Source organism: Urocitellus parryii, chromosome 15 (assembly GCF_045843805.1).
Source record: "Urocitellus parryii isolate mUroPar1 chromosome 15, mUroPar1.hap1, whole genome shotgun sequence".
In the NCBI taxonomy this organism is placed as follows: Eukaryota; Metazoa; Chordata; class Mammalia; order Rodentia; family Sciuridae; genus Urocitellus; species Urocitellus parryii.
In genome coordinates this window covers 44424522-44444795 of record NC_135545.1, presented here as the reverse complement: position 1 = coordinate 44444795, position 20274 = coordinate 44424522, and the positions used below count along the sequence as shown (strand labels likewise).

General features: G+C 50.3%; 1 protein-coding gene across 4 annotated transcripts in view; it reads right to left on the bottom strand.

Annotated features, from left to right (window-relative positions):
- Nucleotides 1-6919: 6919 nt before the first annotated feature.
- The window catches only part of Wwp2 (WW domain containing E3 ubiquitin protein ligase 2), a 131466-nt gene continuing 118111 nt past the window's right edge, over nucleotides 6920-20274 (bottom strand). For all 4 annotated transcript variants that reach the window (XM_026404513.2, XM_026404514.2, XM_077792843.1 and 1 more), the window contains 13 exons: nucleotides 17592-17673; nucleotides 16914-17042; nucleotides 16427-16502; nucleotides 16146-16217; nucleotides 15838-15926; nucleotides 13833-13992; nucleotides 12324-12457; nucleotides 11867-12007; nucleotides 11100-11220; nucleotides 10683-10787; nucleotides 9427-9523; nucleotides 9170-9242; nucleotides 6920-8748 (listed from right to left, as the gene is read on the bottom strand). In XM_026404513.2, coding sequence (XP_026260298.1) covers nucleotides 8649-8748; nucleotides 9170-9242; nucleotides 9427-9523; nucleotides 10683-10787; nucleotides 11100-11220; nucleotides 11867-12007; nucleotides 12324-12457; nucleotides 13833-13992; nucleotides 15838-15926; nucleotides 16146-16217; nucleotides 16427-16502; nucleotides 16914-17042; nucleotides 17592-17673 — 1379 coding nt within the window. In that variant the 3' untranslated portion in view covers nucleotides 6920-8648. The remainder of the gene's footprint in view (nucleotides 8749-9169; nucleotides 9243-9426; nucleotides 9524-10682; nucleotides 10788-11099; nucleotides 11221-11866; nucleotides 12008-12323; nucleotides 12458-13832; nucleotides 13993-15837; nucleotides 15927-16145; nucleotides 16218-16426; nucleotides 16503-16913; nucleotides 17043-17591; nucleotides 17674-20274) is intronic.

The window sequence follows — 20274 nt, the reverse complement described above, 5'->3', positions numbered from 1 at the left end:
TAGCTGTTGGACTGAGGGCCTTGTGAGGTTCCTTGCTGGCTGTTGACATGAAGCTGCCCTCAGTCCCTTGCCCTGAGGGCCCCTCCAACATGACAGCTTGCTTCATCAAAGTTCATAAGCCCAGAAGGTAACAGGGAGAGTCCACTGGCAAGAAGTAGATCATAATTCCTTACAATTTGACACAGAAGTGACATCCTGGGGATGGATGTGTAGCTCAGTGGCACAGTGCTTGCCTAGCATGCACAAAGTTCTAGGTTTAGTGTCTAGTCACACACACACACACACACACACACACACACACACACACACAGTGACACCCCATCACCTTTGCTACATTCTATTGGTTAGAAACAAGAACTAGACCAGCCACCCTCATGGGGGAGGGGTGTCACACGACAAGGCTGTGACTACCTAGAAGGGATCACTGGGGGCTATCCAAGAATTCTACCTACCACACAAGGTAATCAGCAATTACCCCAGAATACTGAGCCCCTGGGATTCTGCAGGACTTTGCTCATTTCTTGTCTGCAATTCCCTCTGCAGTGTCTTGGGCCAAAACTTTTGCTAGGGTATTCACCAGGGTAATCAACAATAGGCTACACTGAGCTTTTGTTAATTTTAACACTTAATTAACTCAGAATTAGAATAAAGTTAGTGGGAAATGCAGAAGTAAAACATCCCTCTTATATGTAACAGGATGACCTGTTGCCACCATGTCTTTGGAGATTTAAAAACAAAAACAAACAGAGCAAACCCATCCCATCCCCATTCCCCAGTTCCCTCACCCCCAACTCAGAGTACACCTCCTTCTCCACCCTGAACAAATCAAACCTAGTTAGTGCTCTCAGACAGCAGGGATGTGATGGGCTTAGTCCTGACTAATTAATTAAAAACTTAATTCTGACTTGTATTTCTCTCTTTTCTTCCCCTCAAGACCCTATCAAAATGACAGTGAATGAATATAAAGACTTTCCATTTTTCTATAGCCATCTGACCCAGTCTGAGAGGTAGTATTTCAGAAATAGACAAAAGAATTCCAACACACTTCTGGAGGACATAAAGTAGGAATGGCTGGGCAAAGGGAGCTCAGCCAGGTTCTGGAAAGAAGAGCTCAGACCTGCCAGAGGATGGAATGAATAGCAGACAGAGCAGCTGAAAGTCAACCTCATAGAAAAGTCAGGCCTTCAAAAGTCATGCACGGTTGTCAGCTGCCTGCTGTCCCTGTCCCAGACAGATCTAATAAATTTTAGAAGCTTAATGAGACTAAAGATTAGCCATTTCTTCTCCCTCTCCAGCCCAGCTAGAAGGACAGTAAAGAAAGTTCTATATTATTATTATTGTTGTTGTTGTTATCATTATTATTTTAATGAGACAAGACCTTGCCCTGTTGCCCAGGCTGGCCTCAACTTCTGGCCTCAAGTGGTTCTCTCCACTGAGCATCCCAAGGAGCTGGGGTTACAGGCACACACCAACATACCCAGGTGTGGACAAGGCTGAATCCATTAAGGACTCCTTAATAGATAAGGATGTTTAACAATGTTTGAAAAGATGGAAACAAAGTAGAGGAGTGTACTGTCTAGCAAAAGTTTTAGCCCAAGACACTGCAGAGAGAAATGCAGACAAGAAAGGAGCAATGTCCTGCAGAACCCCGGGAGGCTCAGTATTCCAGAGCAGCAGGAATACACCAGAAAGGTGAAGTGAAAACTAGGATACTTACAAGTTTCTATATGGAAGGCAGAGCACCAGGTCCTCCTCTGCCCAGTAGCCTGGCTGCAGCAGACCAGAGGTCAAGTGGAGCTCCAGACTTGGGGACCTAAGCAAGTCAAAGCAGCAGGCTGGGGGGAAGCTGCAGGGTGGAAAAGTGGGATGAAGGGTAAAGCCAGTGGCTTAGACTCTAACAGCCTGAGTTCCCTTCTGCTCTTTGTTCCCAGGAAGCCCACAGACAGGTGTACCCTGGCTCAGAGATTTCCTCCTCTTCACTTTGCTGTCATTTTCTGTTGATATAACAAACAAAAACCCAAAACCAAAAAAATTCTGAGACTGGGAAATCAGCATTATGAAGAACAGAAGTTTGGTTGGGTTTGGGATTACACCTGTAATCCCAGCAACCTGGGAGCTTGAGGCAGGAGGATGGCAAGTTTGAGGCCAGCCTCAGCAACTTGAGAACCTGTTTCAAAATAAAGCATTAATACAAGGGCTGCGGATATAACTTAGTGGTAGAGTGGCCCTGGGTATAATCCCCGTATCCCACCACACATGCACACATAAAAAAGAACTAAAAGAAGTTTATTTGTCTCATGGTTCTGGAGACCTGGAAGTTCAAATGCATGGCACCAGCATCTGGTGGGGACCCTCCTGCTGCCTCATAACATGGTAAAGGGCATCACATGGTGAGACAGAGCAAGCCTGCCAGCTTGGGTCTCTTCCCCTCCTTATAAAGACACTCATTTTCACCATGGAGTCCCCACCCTCTTGGCCTCATCTAATCCCAATCACCTTCTAAAGGCCCCAACTCCAAATACTATGAACATAAGAATTTGGGGATCACATTTTCCAACACATGGACACATTTAAACCTTAGTATTCTATCTCTAGAGTAACTGGTCACTCACAAGAAGAGACCCCTCCTATACAATGACATTGGGGGCCTCAGTAAAAAGGCCCACTTTCCACCTAAAACCCTCATGGAGAGGACCAGAAGGTAAAAGACACCCCATGCCTGTTTTCCTCTGACATATAGAGAGCCAAAAATTGTAAGCAGTTGTTCCTTCCTGGTAAGCGTTTTGCTGCTGCCTCCTCCTTTTCTTCTGGCCATCCACACTCTACAGCTTGATCTTCCAATGGCAAGCAGATGGGGCCCTGGCGTGAAGTGACCTGGGAATAGCCCAGACCCAGCTCAGGATGGGTTTGGGTTGGTGAATATCTGCTTTGTCATTCTCAAAGCCACAGCCCAGATGCACAACAGGGGCAGTGTGCCTTTGTTTGCTGGCTGACCTGCTTTCATGAAGTGAGTGGAAGCAGTGACAGTTGTCCCCATCTCCTGTCTATGTTGGAGCTTCTTCAGATCCTTTCACCCACAGAAAGGAATTCTCAGCTACCACCACCACCAAGCTCCAGATGCAGCAGGCCACAGCTTCAACTTTGCTCAATATGTTGCACTTTGGTTCTGTTTCTGGCCCGTGGAACCATTTGCCTTCTTTTTGGACCAGTCTTTTCAGTCCTGTGTGTCTTTATTGTAGAAGATGATCAAATGTGAATTCACTGTGCCATTTTGAAATAACCCCATTTTTCGGATTTCTAATACATTTTTTTAAATACAAAGAACCAGGGCTATCAGAGTAGTTATTTCTGTTTCAGACAAGAAAACTAAAGTTGGGAGTATAATTAGTTGGAAAGATATCCAGAGGGATGACAGCAGAGTCAATGAAAGGAACCAAATTATAACATCAAAAAGAAAGCAATGGTCACAAAGAATTCGAATAGACATTTCTCTGAAGATAAATGGTTAATAAGATGGTCAACACCACTAAACACTAGACAAATGCAAATCAAAACTACATGAGATACTACCTGGCCTGACACCCATTAGGGTGTTTCTATTAAAAAAAAAAAATAGCAAACACTGGCTATGATGTGGGAAAAAGAACACTTGTGCACTGTTGGTGGGAATGTAAGTGGCAGGGCTGCTGTGGAAAATAATGTGGCAGTTCCTTTAAAAATTAAAAACAGACTTATCATGTAATACAGCAATTCCAGTTCTGGGTTATTTCCAAAAGAATGAAAGCAGGGTCTCAAAGAGATATATTCATAGTATCATTATTTACAGTAGATACAACATGGAAGCAACCCCAAAGTGACCACCTACAGGAGAATGGATAAGCAAAAATGTGGTCTATACACACTACAGATTATTATTCAGTTTTAAAAGGAAAGGGAATTCTGACATGTTACAATATGGATTGACCTTGAGGACATTATGTTAAGTGACATAAGCTAATTGCAACAAGAAAAACATTAAGATTTCATTTGTATGAGGTAGTTAAGAGTAATCAAAATTGTAGAGAATAAAATGTTGGTTGCTGGGGACTGGGGAGAATGGAGGACTGAGGAGTCATTGTTTAATGGATGCAGAATTTCAGTTTCATAAGATGAAAAAGCACTGGAGATGGATGATGGGGATGGCTGCACATTCTGAATGCATTTAGTATCGCCAAACTGTATTCACCTAAAAGATGGTTGATATAATAAAATTTTGTTGTATTTTACCATAATAAAAAAAAAATTTTTAAACGAGTCACTAGAATCCTTTGAGATTAAGTTAGACCCTGGGTCCATGATGATGTGCAAGTTACAAATATTAGAAAGTGTGTCAAAGAAAAAACATGCTACCATCTGAATCCATTGGTTGATGTCTGCCTCATAGGCACGAACTATAGGGAAGTGAGTGTTTGACTATGGTACCTACCTGAACCAACCCCAGAAAATGGGTCAGTACCCAAAGTCATGACTAAGAGCATTCCCTACAGCCTGCCCTAAGAATCTGAATTCCCATTATCAAGGTTCCTCAGGAAGAGGATGGGGCCTTGTGGATGCTGAGTCTGGCCAATCACCAGGAGAGTTCACTACATATGAGCCCTCCTTTAAATGCAAACACATGGATCTTTTGCGTAAGTTTTCCTAGGGAGGTGACATGAGCCCCAGCATCTAGCAGGGCAGTGGTATGGAGTGAGAACTGAGCTTTCCAGAGCTGGTGAGGACTTGCCTCCTATCCAGGCTTCCTGGCATCTGGGTGCCAAAGGCACTCCTCCTCCTCTTCACTTCCAAAATAATCGTGTCTCTCTGGCTAATTCTATCAGGGTCGGAGTCTCCCTACTTATTTTCAACATTTTAGAGCACATAATAAAAGCAAATAGAGGTAATTATGAACCTAGGAGGGAAGAGCTGTGCGAGAAATCATGGCATTATACTACTTAGTAAACTATCCATGTAATTTTAGTAATAGAAACACTTTGTTTTTCAGCTTTTAAAATAAACCTTTAGGTAAAGTACAGAAGATTTCATTATCGTTATACAATAGAATGTAAATTTTTTTAAAATACCTGATTGTGTAAAAGTGGAAAGGCAGGTGCACAGAGCTAGAAATGGAAAAGGACAGTTTGCAAAGCAGGTGACAAGAGACCCTGTTGATGATGGTGAGGCTAGTAAAGCAAGAATGCTTAGGTTTTTTTTTTTTTTTTTTTTTTTTTTTTTTTTTTTTTGGTACCAGGGTTTGAATCCAAGATAGTTAACCACTGAGCCACATCCCCAGCCCCCCCCCCCTTTTTTTTTATTTTGAGACATGGTCTTGCTAAGTTGCTGAGGTTGGCTTTGAACCTTCAATCCTCCTGCCTCACCCTCCTGAATCGGGAATACAGATGTGTACCACCACAACCGGCTAGCAAGAATGCTTCCGAAGGGCAATTTAGTAGAACCTGTTGGGACTTTTAATCTATCTAGAGGGATCCAAAAGATGCCTGCAACATGAGGAAGGTGGATCAGAGTTCAAAGCCAGCCTCAGCAAAAAGCGAGGCACTAAGTAACTCAGTGAGACCGTGTCTCTAAATGAAATACAAAATAGGGCTGGGGATGTGGCTCAGTGGTTGAGAGGCCCCGAGTTCAATCTCCAGTACAACAACAACAAAAAAAAAGCCTGCAACATTTACCTCCAGGAGGGGATCAGAGTGGCAAAAGTGGGAGGGGGGCCCTTTACTGAAGAGCCTTCCTATCTTTGTCACCTGCCCAAGGGTCTATACAAAAGCTGTGCAGATAGCAGCAAGCTGCTGCACACAGCTTCACCACACCTCGGGACGGCAATAGGGAGTAGGATATGAACATCACACAGTGAAAGATTAAGTAGACCTACACTGGCCAACATAGAAAGGCATCCCTAATATCTCTTTTTAATGAAAAGAGTTTCTCAACATGTATGATACGATGAGTATATTTAAAAATTATATGTGCACATCTATGAACACAAAAGAGTCTGGAGGGACCACAGCCAACTTTAAATAGCGGTTACCCTTGGGATAAGACCTGGGAGAACAATTTCCACAGGAGGATTTCTTATTTAACTTACTATGAGATGTCTGCACAACACGTGGACTTTCTTCAATAATTTTGTCAAATTACAGTGTTGCCCTGTCAAGTGAAAAAATGGTTTTGCAAGTGCAGGCCACCTAGCTCAGTGATAGAGCACGGGCTGAGCATGCATGAGATGCCAGGTTCCATCCCCAGCACCAAAAAGGCAGAAAAGAAAAAAGGGCTTTGGAGCTGGGGGGAGTGAATTCAGCCAATGAATTCCAGGGAGGGGGCCCGCTCTGGACATTTCTGCATCCCTGAGAAGTGGCACAATGAGGACAACTGGTCTACAACAAAGTCATTTCTATGTCAAATGTATCAAGACCCTTCAGTGTGGTGATCTGTTCCACCTTTAAACCCTCAAGTGTCAAAAACAAGTGGGTAGCAAGCCCGTGTGTGACGATGAGTTCAATATGAGAAGTCCCTCACTCGTCCCAGGACCTGCGCATCCTCAGCATTTCATGAATGGAACTCTGCTCCCTCAGCAACTTCCTGAAGCAGCCCCATCCTGCTGGAGGGCTGAGGCTGCCAAAGGGGTGTAGTGAGGCAGTGACCGAGGGCTGAGGCCAGTGATCCCAGCTGGCCACCTCAGAAGCAGGCTGTCCCTGTTAACAGCATGCACGCTTCTCAGAACCAGCAAGGCCGGGGAATTTCCATTCTATCCTGGCAGGCCTTGGGGGCCCAGCGGCCTCTGGCTGGAGGACAGTGATTCTGTAGACAGCCACACCGACACCACCCACAGCTGCTGATTGTTTATTGCACAAGAAACTGGCTATACCAAGGCAAGGGTGGGCATTACAAAACAACCCAGTGACCAACCCTGTGCTACCGTGGGGCAGTCTGCACAGACACTTCAGTTATATACACGTTTGCACGCCCACACACACAAACTCACACGAACAGCCGTGAGCCTGATGCTCCCAAACCTCCCTGGCAGCTTGCATCCCTACCCACCCAACGGAGCAGCCTTCGTGGTGACATGCGCTGGGAAGTACTGCAAGTGACTAGAAGGGAGGAAAAGGGCCGAGCTGCAGCGAGCTGAGCCATTCAAATCAGCACGTGCAACATGGTGGACACAGGCTGCACCTCCACGGGCTGGGGAAGAATGAGATGTGGGAAGGAGAGGATGTCCTCAGAAGGCTCCCACGACCAGTCTGAGAGCCTGCCTGGAGTCTCAGAAAGCAGGTCTGTAGGCTGGGGGATCATCCTAGAACCCTGGGGGCCTGGACTAGGGAGTACACCACCATCCCTCCTGCAGCATCCCGAGGAGCCTAAGCACCTGCAGATTTCAAAAGCAGAATCCCCAAAGCAGAGGCGTCTGGCCTGCCAGCGTTGGGAGCTCCTGCTGTGGGTTTCAATGGCATCATTTCCCACCTGCAGATAAAGCCTCACATCTATGCAGAATGAACACACTCAGCTGGCCAGGATGTGCTTCATTCTAAGCAGGGGACTAACAGGCCACCTGGAGCTCCAGGGGCTGTCAGGGAGGGACAGTTCAGACCCATTTACTCCTCCCTGGGGGCCAGCTGGGTGACTGTATCCAGCAAAGGGATCTTGTTTCTAACAAAGGTGTGACATTGGGGGTGAAACTCAGGACACCAACCCTTTCCTTCAAGTTCAGGGACTTGGACGCTGTGCCACGGAGCCACGGAGTCAAGCCCACCTGAGTTCATGGAACTGCTAAGCAGGCTCCTGAGAGGAGCAGCTCTTCTGGAAACTCTTGGACCAAGGGGGACAGGGCCCTCAAGGCCCCAGGACACCTGGGGCACCAGCTCCTTGAGAGAAAGTGACAGCAGCATATCAAAAACAAAACAAAAAGCAACCCTACACACAAACGCTTCAAGTTTATGTAAAGGACAAAACAGTCTGAGGGGCTTTGCTGCCTCCCCCTCCCCCCGAGACCCAGGCGGGCAGCTTGTCCAATCCTTGGTTTGCCAGGCAGAGACAACCTGAGCTGTCGGCACCAGTCCCTGCGGCTTCTCTGTGGCTGGAACCTGCCAGGAAGGGAAGTGAGGTGAAGATGGCCTTGACACAGGCTTTCCCTCAGAACCACGTTTCATACAGATCCCTGGAAAGTTCTATTTAAGACAGAACCTCTTTTGCTGACAAAGACCCTTGGCTTCCTCAGTGCAGAACAGCCACCCGAGTAGCCAAACTCCTCGCCTAACCAGCCCGTGAGGCCTGGGCTTCTGCTGCAGCCCATCAGGGCAGGGTGCATTCCCTCCACACTCAGACACCCAGGATGGTCCTAGGGGAGCGGGAGGGAGTTTTGCAGAGGTCAGTCCTCAGACTTTGCAATGGGTGATGGGGTCAAAGGTGATGAGGGGCTTTATTCCAGACTACCACCAGCAGGTAGGAGGGAGGGGGCTGCAGGGCCTCCTAGGGTCGGGCTCTTCTGCCACCAGCATGACGACAGTGTGGTTCCACGCAGGATCATCATCTACAGGGGCCTCCCAAGGACTGCATGGCCTGTGGCCTCCAGGCAGGGAGGACTCAGGACTACATGTGTGCTGGGGCATGGAGGTGGCCTGTTACTCCTGTCCGAAGCCCTCAGTCTCCTCAATGGCATACAGCAGCTTCTCTTTTAGTTGTTCATAGCTCTTGTAGGGCGGGAGGTCCAGGCGGTTGAAGCTGTTGGGAGGGAGAGCAGCATGTAGCATCATGTAGCCAGGACTCCAACAGCTCTACCCAGGCCTGGATGAGCGCCAGCAGAACCAGTTAGCCAGACCCAGGGCAGGGTGGTAGAAGGCCCACCATGCCAGGCCCCAGTGCTATCTAGGTTCCTAGACCTTCGGGGAGTTAGCAGAGGGAATGGGACAGTGGGAACAACACTAGAAGTGGGCACTTGGGGAAGTAGCTCTTGCCTACTGGAACAAAAGTGTTTCAGTGTGTAGAACTTGGCATTTTATGTCACGGCCCACCTCTCCAACCCAAATCCCTATGGCCATGCCAATGTCAGAGTCGAGGCTCTGGAGCTGCCACACATCTGGGGCTGGAAGGAGCTCATCTGGTCTGTGAGGATCCATCACTTCCACCCAACCAGCATGCTCACCAGGTGTGGCTTCTGGGCAGCCAGGTTTCCTTGCCAACCTTGTCGATGCAGAACTTCTGTGGTCCGTTGCTCCCTGTTATCCAAGACAAGACAACCGTGCATCAACAGAAGTAGCCTTCCCAAAGCAGAGCCCTCCAGCTCCACCCACAGATGCTCAGTCCAGCTCAAGGGGGCCACAGCTCTTCCCTCTCCCAATGACTTGCTTCCAGTGACTATTGTCTCCAGCCAGAGCACCAAGAGGGCAATGGAAAACATACCGATGAGTTCAACAAATCCCCCAACAGGCAGGCGGCAGGTTCCAGTAACAAACTGTAATAGCCGGATTCTTTTTTCATTGTCCATCTCCTTCACCACCTGTAATTTCACAAGCCAAGGCACAGTCAAGAGACCCGCTGGGTCTGTGATTCCCTTAACATGCAATGCTTTACCCAGCCAGGGCCCTCTATGGGGATGAGGACACAAAGCCACCTTGGGCAGGGTGACAGCCACCAACCTGGGAAACCTCAAAGTTGCTTCTCTAAGAGGTTGTGTCCATGAGACACCTTGGCCAGGCATCCTCTTCCTATCCAAGTTCCACTTTAAAAAACAGACTAAAGATGGGAGTGACTGCTTAATGGGTATAAGGTTTCTTTTTGGGGAAATAACGTATTCTGGAACTAGACAGTGGTGATAGTTGCACAACACTGTGAAGGTTCTAGAAATCACTGAATTGTTTGTCTTAAAATATTTAAAATGAGCCAAGCATGGTGGCACATGCCTGTAATCTCAGTGACTTGGGGAGGCTGAGAAAAGAAGATTCTAAATTCGAGGCCAGCCTCAGCCATTCAGCTAGATTTAGCATCTTGGCTAGACTCTATTTCAAAATTTAAAAAACAAAAAAGAAAGAAAAACAATTTTAAAAAGGGCTGGAATGTAGCAAATTGGTAAAGAACTCCTGGATTGGATCCCTAGTACCAAAAAATATACATAGGTATTTAAAATGAACTGAATGTTATGTGAATTTCACCTCCACAAAAAATTTACACACACGTGGGCACGTGCATACAGACACATATACTAAAGATATGTTACATTTCTTTTTTTAGGTATGCTATACTTCATAACAACAATGGAACCCACACATATAAAGATCGGAAGTCATTAAATACAGCATGACAAGCTCATCCCATTTCTCTGGAGCCTAGCACCTATCTTCCCATCTCATCTGCCACATGACCAATGGCAGCTGTACTTTCTGCATGAAGGTACCCCCACTCTCCCCCAAAGCACAAGGCTGACCACAGCCAACCTCTTGTCACATGCCCTGGCCCCAGTCCAGCCACGATAGCCTCCATTCGGCTAGAGGCAGTGTACCATCCCCTTGCAAGTTGGGGAGGTGAGCAGAGTGCCCAAGATAAAGGGTCCTTAAGCCTGAGGTCTAATCAGGTCCTGTTTCCTCTGGGTGACTGCTAAAACATCCCTCCCTGTCACAACCCTTGTCCCCGGCCCCCTGGGGATAGGAGCCAGGACCCACCTGCCAGAACCACTGGATCTGCTTGCTGTTCTTGGTGTAGTGCCGGTAGACGGTGTTCTTCTGCCAGTCGCTTAGGTCTATCTCCTGCATGCCGCACAGCATCAGCTGCAGCCAGGAAGACGTCAGTGGCCCCAGTGCCAGCCGCTACCCACCGGCAAGGCCTGGGGCCCATACACCATGTCACTCCTCACTCGCAGGTGAGAGTCCCCAGCCTATTCAACCAGCTACTTTTGCAGGTTCTTTCAATGCCATGGGTAACACCAGCCCCAGTGTCGGGGGCGGGGGCAGAGAACCCCAATAAAACCCATCTTCCCTGCTGCCTCTGTCCTGCTGAAGAGTGCTGGTGAGTTTCTGTGGGTGCACAGGGAGCACCTCAAGGAGCAGGAGCTGCGGGTCCTAACGACCTTCAACACTCACCTCCAGCTCTTTCTCATCAAAGTAGCGCAACCACTCCAGGGGGGCCACCTCATTGAAGCCATCCAGGAAGGCTTTGGTCTGCTCTTCCACGCCCCGCGTGAAACGCCAGTCAGTCAGCAGCCTAAAGCCAAAGACCAGTCACTGGTGGAGCCCAGGACCCCATGTGCTCCCAGCCTGCCCATGTGACCATATGACACAGCATCAACAAAGGCTCTGAGAGTCAAACACCAGAACCAGTGTACTGAAGACCTGGGTGCAGCCTCACAAACCTCAAGGTGACCCTGAGGGTCCCTCCTCCCACTGCCACTCGCTGAACCTCAAGTGTGTGGAAATGGGGAGATTAAAGGACTAGACCAAGAGGATAGAGGGTCGTACACAGGAGGTTTGCACACGAGCACTGAGACCATGGATTTAAGAACACAGGACACAGCCATCTTCCTGATCAGGGGAGAGATGGCAATGTCTGAGCTAAGCATCGTCCAAGAAATTCCCTGCAGTCAGGAAGTCCCCCGCATGTCTAGTAGAGCAACCAGCAGCAGGTAACCAAGTGTCTGGGGCTCCAGCAACCCTTGTGGCATCATCACCTGACCAGCCACACCAAGGCAGATGTGACTGGGAGGTTCCTGCAACCTGGGGTGTCCAAGAGCCCAGGAGGGCTCCACTTCAACCAGTGGAGGCCTGGTTGAAGAGGGCATCCAGGAGATGAGAGAACCTGCTGGGTTCAAAGTTCAAACCCCTCCCCATCCCTCCCTGAGGCTGAGGCTTACATGATGTACTCTTCCTTATTCTCCTCTGTGACTCGGATGCTCTCGCCACCTTCCTTCAGTTCGTGGGTTGTCACCTTGCCCAGGATCTCCATGTCCTGGATGAAGAACAGCTCCAGACCACACTCTTCTAGGTTGTTCTCTCTGGAGCACAGTAGGCCAAGGAGGAAGATGTCCATCTTAGCAGGGTCTTCCTGTGTCTAGCCCCACCTCTCACTTTTAGTGCCCATAGGGCACCAAGATGGCCTAGAATCCTGAACTGTGGCACAGGACCTCTCCTGATGCAAGGAGAGAACTCTAGAACCATCCTACAGGGGACCTAGAAGCTTCTATCTCCACAGGCACTTGGAGAGGCTGGGCAAGTGCTCATGGGCTTCTGCCAGAGGAGCTCACGGTTGCGGGTACCCACTGCCCAGACAGAGCCCTGCCTCCCTCAGCCCTGGGCAAACAAGGGGCTTACTTGATCCAGACAATGGAGTTGTAGAATTCAGGGTCAATAGACTCCAGATCTTTCAGGGTTGGTCTCTTGTTGAGCATCCGCTTGTAGAAAGGGAGAGTGAAGCCTGTGTCGATGAACTTTCCATGGTACAGGGCCTGAGGAAGGAAGACACATGGCAAAGAGGTTTGGCCTTCTTGGGACAGTGCCCAGGGCAAGCTGGTAGATACTCCATATCGAAGGCCACTGCTGCCTCCCCTCCCTCATAGAACCTGAGCAGCCAGGTGCCTCATAGGCAAAGGGAGGGCCCGGGAAATAAGGACTACTCTGTCCTGATTTGGACCTTGGGATGGATTCTCGTCCCACCCTACAGGCCACAGGGACAAGTGGAGCCAGCTCACTGCCTGCATGGCATGCCAGCCAGGCTGTTCCCGGGCCAGCAGTGGCCTGCCCCATGGTCTCAGGGAAGACTTGTTCAAAACAGCTCCAGGTGGCAGCCCTGACTCACTGGTGCTCAGAACTGGTGGCAGAGGTGGCCAAAAATAATGCAGACGCACGGATGGAGACAGCTGGCGGCCAGCAGTGAGTAATAGTCTAGGGTTTCGCTGGTCTGTCCCGTCAGCTTTGGGCCAAGCAGGTCTCTAGACCTGGGAAGAATGTGCCCATTCCCGGAGCCTAGCACCTTGGCCAAGAACTTGCAGAGGAGGGGAAGCACCATATTTAGTCACAAACCCTGAGGGCCCTTGGGTCCTCCAGAGAGGGGAGCAGGGCAAGACCTCAGGCAGTCAGGGGAATAGGGAAGGAAAGTCGGCTCTGAAGCATCTCAAGCCACCCAGCAGGCAGCAGAGCTGGCTCTGCCAAGATGCTCACTATGGGGAACTGGCATGACCCTCTCTCCACAGTCACACCGAGCCCCTGTTTCTAGATAGATACACACAGACCATGAGTCCCGCCCCACGATGGGTGCCACCTAACCTGGCATGACCTGTCTACAGCGGCTCTGTTCTAAGCCCACGCTAATTCCAAATCCCCTTCCAGAATCCCTCACTGTCTCAGTGGGACACTCCCAAACACTCCCAGCCACTGCTCAGGACAGACGGTGGCCCCTCCCAGAGACAGGCAGTAGGAGGTAGTTACGGATTCACTCCACTCAGCCACTGTCCTGCCTCCACCATGGGGACTCACTTAAGCCCATGGCCCAGGGACCTTCACAAATCAACACAAGAAATCCTTCACTGACTCCCTGGCACCCCACTCCTGGTGCCACTGACAGTTCCGATTTCTCCAGAACTCTCTCTAGCTCTTTCTATTTTCAGGTCAGGAGATTATGAGGAAGAGGGGTGAGGCCCACAGTGGGGGCGCCTAACCATGGGACTGCTCCTTGGGCCTGGACTGCCTCAGGTGGCTAGGGGCTGGCCTCCTCAGAGGCTGCCTTCCTGGAGCCTCAGTGAAGAGTGAACTTCCCTGGCGCCCTCGGCATGCTCCACCGGGACGGGGAGGCGGAGGAGGAAGGCACTCCTGGGGCTTCCTTACCATGGCGATGAATCTGCCAATGAAGCGGAAGTAGGTGAGGTGGTCGGGGTTGATGGAGGAGGCGGGGTTGATCTGCAGGCAGTAGTTGTTCTTGCCCGCATATTCAAATAAGCAGTACATGGGGTTGAGCACCTCGTGGGACAGAAGGAAAAACCACTCTCTGTGAGGGAAGAGAGAAAACAGGAACAATGGAGCCCTCCATGCACTCGCACAGCAGTTGTGACTCTGCCATGTGTCTCAGGCAGTCTGGAGACGGTGTCCTGAGAAGTGGAGTCCACCGCAGTCAGTGCCCAGACTATGCAACATTATCAGCTGGGCCATGAGCCAGCTTGGTTCAGACCAAGTATGAACCAGGGCAACAGCACTTTCAGATGATGCTCAGGAAAACCTGTGTGCATTCCTGTCAGCTCTAGGTGGTACATTCCAGGACTTTATTCAACAACAACCAGACCTTCCAATGGCAAAATGGCTCCCTGCACCCCGACACACCATGCACAATTGTGTTGGCTGTGCACTGCACAAGGGCTCTATGTTTGTTTGTTTTTTTTTTAATATTTATTTCTTAGTTTTCGGTGGACACAACATCTTTGTTGGTACGTGGTGCTGAGGATCGAACCCGGGCCGCACGCATGCCAGGCGAGTGTGCTACCGCTTGAGCCACATACCCAGCCCAGGGCTCTATGTTAAAGTATCATAGACATGCACATTTATTACAATTTTTCTGCAAAAATGCTGTATGACAGCAACCACCACCCTACCTGAGTAGGCAGCATAGGTGAACAGTGGTTATATGTCCCCGAGTCCTGAACCACGACAACTCTGTGATTCATGCTACCTCCAGGTCACAGACCTCATTCCCATTTGCTCTTACACTTCACCGCCCCCTCACCCCGACCCCATCACCACACCCTTTCCCACACTTCTACATGCATTTGAAGCAACACCGTGCCTCAGCATTTATTTGCACCCTATGTACAAGCCTCAAGTTAAAATTCAGAGTCCTTTTGGGCTTGAACTAAGCCGGCTGGGGGACACCCCAGGGGCTGGTCCCTGGCTGCTGGGCTGTGTGTGGCTGGGTCGACGAGGAGTCCGATGCAGAGGGTGCCCCGGTATCCTGTCCGTGGTTCTACCCTGTGGTAGAACAGCATGACGTAACCTACCATAGGGTAAAACCACTGGCAGGACACAGAGAGAAAGAAACACAGGGCGGGAGCCACACCAGAAGCCACCTAGCAGAGCTTGGGACGGAGGTCACCACGGGAAAAGAACAGTCCATCCACAGGGCCAGCGCAGAAGGCAACACCACCAGCAAACAGAGCCCCAGAAGCGAGTCAACCCAACACCAAGTGAGAAGACAGCCCACACCGTGAGGGTCAGCGAGCCCGGCGGTCCGTGGCCAAGATGCTCCTCTGTCGAGCCTTGGGCCCTGTTGTCCAAGGCAGCACTTTCCCAGAGAGCCTGTGGACCTTTGCAGGTGGACTGGGGTGAGGGTAAGACAGTGCTCTGGCTTCTTTCTAGGGTTACATTAGCCACTGTAACGTTGTTGACCCCGGACATTTGACGTGCAGCTGAGTACAGATCAAGACCTCTGATCACGACAGCTCTCCCGTGCCATGCGCTCTCAGACACTTGACTTTCCTGCCCTGGATGCCTTGAGAGGAAGGGAAGTCTAGGGCCAAATTTAAGGGACATCCACACAGCTGCTCAGCCTCTGTCCATGGACACAGCTGGACTGGTTAATAGAAACAATGACACGGGGGCTGGTGAAAGAGCCATGTCCTGAGCCCGTCCCCAGGAGCCCCAGCCTCTTGGGACCCAGTAACTAAGGGGCTAATGCCTGACCCTGCTCCAGCACCCACTGGGACTGGCCAGAGTGACATTTAGGACATCATCCAGGGTCCCCGCTGAAGACGCAGAAGAGCTTTGGGAATGAATGTAAGGTGCAGGTGGCCTTCTGGCCACAGGGAAGAGGGAGGCAGCGCTCTTCCAGGGCGCCCGAGCTCACCTGGCGATGCCTCCATAGTCCAGGCCCTCCTCACCACGCATTATGATGTAGAGGCGGCGGCGCAGGTCGTAGGGTTTCATGTTCATGATCTGGAGAGAGAATGCGTTTGGCCAGCAAGTAGGGGAGGGGGTGCGGGGGTCGGGGGGAGACAGGGGACACTGAGGCATACTGTCTAACAGACAGGCTTCCCAAGGCTCAGGCCTGGAAACCCCACAATGTGGGCTCAGCAGGTCGTGCGACAGAGGAGGAGGTAGCAGAAGGAGGGCTAGCTCGTGCCCCAAATCTCAACACCATGATTATTCTCTAACCTGCTGGAAAGAATCCTCAAAGAGTGTCTGCCTGGAAACACTGATCTTCACATGACTGGGTAGGGCATTTGACTGAAAAGAAAAGGAAAAACTTCAAATCAGAATCCCATGGGGTATCTGCTCACTGTGGTCTCCTGTCTGTATAAATAGGCATCTCCCCAAGGATGAGAACGGGCTTGCTCTCTTAAGACAGAGGCATTCCAAGGCCTGAGCTGGGCCGGGAAATTTGGCTGAGAGACTGCAACAGCCCACCTCAACGGGGCCCCAGAACCAGAACTCACATGACAGAGGAAGCGGAACTGGTGATATTTCCACCGAAAACTTCGGTCGTAGGCACCAGGGGATCCTTGCTTGGTCCTGGGAAGAGCAAAGGTGTTCGAGAATCTTTGTGATTTTTCAAAAATATAAACAACCTGTCTTTGTCTGCCCTAGGGAAAGGTGATGCTCTGTGAATTTAAAGATGAGTACAGTAAAGCAAAAGAGAAATGAAGTGTCAGCCGTTAAGAGCGCCTAAGAGTCAAAAAGAATATCTAGAAACAATGCCAGACCTCTTGCTTTCAGAGAAATATTACTGGTACTGTTTGTACTGCCCCTTCCTCAATAGGACTGCCCCTTCCTCCCATCCCTTTGCGGTGGGAACAACACTGACCACTAGAGAGCAGTGAGCAGCACAGTGGTCATGGGAACCAGAGCTGGCCTCCCCGAGCCAGCTGAACAGGACAGAGGCCTGTGCTGAAGGACGCTGCTATTGCCTGTGAAAGTTCTCACCCAGACTCAAATCCTGGGCGAGGATCCTTGAAGGTGGTGGTACGAGTATTATGGTCCACAAAGTACCGCACCCCCTCGCTGGTGTACTTCATCTCCCATCCTGGGGGCAGAGCTGGTTCCTGGATCATCCTGGAAGCATAGGAAAAGAGGGTGCAAAGGCTAGCCCTACCTTCTGGGCCTCTGTTTAGGAGGCTGGGGTCCTCCAAGTGCTTCTCTGTTTCAATCAGGCTCTGTACAGCCGTGACAGGGCCTTCAAAGGTAGGTACCTGGCACGACCCAACTTGTGAAGACCTAAGACATAAGCAAAAATACCAGCCTGGGCGGATGGCATTGGTCTGAGTGGACACCAGAAATCCTATGACATCAAGTGCCCAGCCCTGCTTCTTATGGGAGCTGGGGGTTCCTTCATATCTTTTCAATCAAATTCTCAGCACCCTACTCAGTCAGTACTGAGAACTGCAGCACCTGCTATGCTGGTGGCCACCCTCCACCCACTGGGAAGGTCTATCTGAGGAAACACTTTCCAGCTCTCATTAGGCTGACACTATATCCCAAGGGTCTCAGGGCACTTGTATATGGCTAAAGTCCCTCAACATCGGCATTGCAGGGTGAATGCAGTCCCAGACCCCCTGGCCAATGCTAGAGCTGCACAGAAGCATGGCCTGACCCAGTCCTCACCCCTGGGTCCGAGGGTCCTCCCACTGGGTAGTGCGCGTGTTATGGTTCACGTAGTACACCCGTCCATTGTCCTGTCTCTTCTCTGCCATGGGAGAAGAAAGGAGAGCGAGCACAATCAGAGTCAAACATCATAAGTCAGTACCTTCCCTCGGCTCCCCTGTCTGGGTGCTGGGTCTCAATCTCTGCCCCAGGAGTCAACCTGCTGGAGAAGTTTAGCTGGCTAAAGCCTGGCTCACTCACACTTGGCTCTGGGAAAAAGGACAAAGAGAATCTCTCCCTGTCGTTGATGGGAGGGATACATACAGTTCCAACCTCTGCGATTGTTTGGCTTGTCGGAGGGAAGGGGTGGTGTGGCGGCACTGAGGGGGGCAGCCTGGCGGAACCAGAGGCATAATTACATCCAGCTGTGTGCAGTAGGGACACCCTGCCAGCCTCCCCCCAGCCCCAGAGGGTGGGGTAAGCCACCAGCGCCAAGCGGGTGGGAGAAAACACAGAGGCAAAGCTCCAAACTCCAACGAGGTCACCTTCCTCGGGAAGTTTCTGAGCCTTCCTTTGCTGAGTCTGTCCCAGAAACAAATGATGCTGATGGCTCTCTCTTTTACAAAGACAGAGTGAAATTGAAGAAACGACAATAATCAGTTCCAGAAGCTACAGGGAACCCAAAAACTGAAAAGAAGCAGAACTTCTTCTGAAGCCCCCACCCCAGGACCAGGCTGCACTAGTCCCAGTTTTGGCCCCCAACCCATCTCCGTTCTGCCTTACTGCTATCTAGTACACGACTGGATTTCTATACATACAGACGTTATTTGTCAATCACACCTTAGCAAAGCTGGGAAAATACGGTAGAAAGAAAAGGAGGCGGCTGGCACGCTGCAGAGCTCCCCTACCAGACAGTATGGGACAGTGCAGAAGGTGGGCTTGCCGGAGGTTCCTGAGGGACAAGCCGCTCTCAGTCCAGGAGCTACTGCTTTGAACTAGCTCCTCCATGGCTGCTCTGCAAGGGGCCAAAGCCAAGGCCGACCACCAGGCCAGGGATCTGTCCAGCAGGCTTGAGGCCTGGTTCATCATGGCTGGCACTGCCTCTATGCAGGGGCCTCTGCCCACTGATTCAGCCTCAACATGTGCAATGAGAGGTGAGGCCTTTGATGAGCACAGCTCCACCTGGATCCAGGATCAAATGGCCTCCGGAGCATTTATCACATGCCCAAGGGCAGAACTGCCCAGGTGCAGACATGGATCTAAACCCACAGTGTCCCAACTCCCAGAAGAGCGTGTGGGGACCACCATGGGTCTTCCCTGGAGTGGCAGAAAGGAACCCAGGATCTGAGGGCAGCAGGAACACCAGCAGGCTGGCCGTCAGTGATGCTCTATTTGACCTGGCTGCTCTCTCTCTCTTTTCTTCCCCTCCCTAGGGAGGCAGCAACCCCTGCCACAGGCCTGGGATGCCAATATGGAGCCCAAAGGAAGGTTTCCTGGACTCTGGTCACAATATTCTTTTTCTCATTTTGAACCATCACACTTTACATGGTGTTTTCCAATTGTTTATAAACAGCAGTGTCTAACCAGTACTCCCCTATTCCCATCTCAAATATTTTCCCACTTAGCACCTAGGAGGGCTTACTGGTAACCATCACCTAGCAAAATTGCTACAAAAATAAACTCACTGTCTGGGCTCTACCACCTGCCTCTATGGAGCCAGAAACAAATACGGGACCCTGGCTCCAGGTCACCTACTGCCAAACAGCATGATAGATCCTTCTTTAGGCTGATGCGCTTTCCCTGTCTATGCAAGGACTGAAGAGTCTTTGCCCTCTCACACTAGCTGCAAATCCCTGAGATAACAATGACCACCCACTGGTCCTGGGAGCCAGGCAGATCATCTGTGAGCACAGGGATTCCCAAACTGGAGATCAAGAAACATATGGAAGCCTCACTAACTGATATCTCCCACTGGAAAGATAGAAGGTCCTCTTGGAGCATGGTGGTAATTGGCTAAGTGATACCTGCGGGTTCAGGGGAGTTAATTCACCTCTTAAATTACTACCAGAGAGCAGCTATGTCTGCATCCAGAGGATACAGCCCAAAACAGAACTTCTCTAGGCAGGTGCCCATCCTATCATTGTCCTCCTCCCAGAACACGCCTGCCCACCTCTGTGGGAAAGAGTACCCAATGCAGCTTAACATCATCTGTGAACACCACCAACCAGCAACAATTGTCTTCTGCTGGCCTCACCAATAAATTAAAGATCACACCTTCTGATTCCTGTGAAAACTGCCCTCTTCAGGCTCAGGGGCTCTTGCAGGGTTGAACAAAACCCTGCCCAGTTCAGACAGCTGCAGAATGCACCAGTCTCACCATCCTTAATGACCCCTTTTTGCATGGCCACTCCTTCCTAGAATAGCCTTGAAGCCCGTAATGTCTCCTAAAGCATGGATACCTGTCCCTTAACTCATTCTTGGCAAATTGCACCCAGGACTTGGAAGAGGTAAGAGGAGCTAGCAATGACAAGAAAACCCAGCATGGTGTTATTAACTAGCGACACTGTACTTTCAGAACCACTAGCCCGTGCTCAATCTGCTTCCCCGCGGCCTCTTTCAGAGCTGTGTCACAAATAAGAAAGTGGCTGCTATTAGTCAAAATTAGGCTGAAGTTTTCCAACATGTCAGAGGCAAAGAAAGGGTC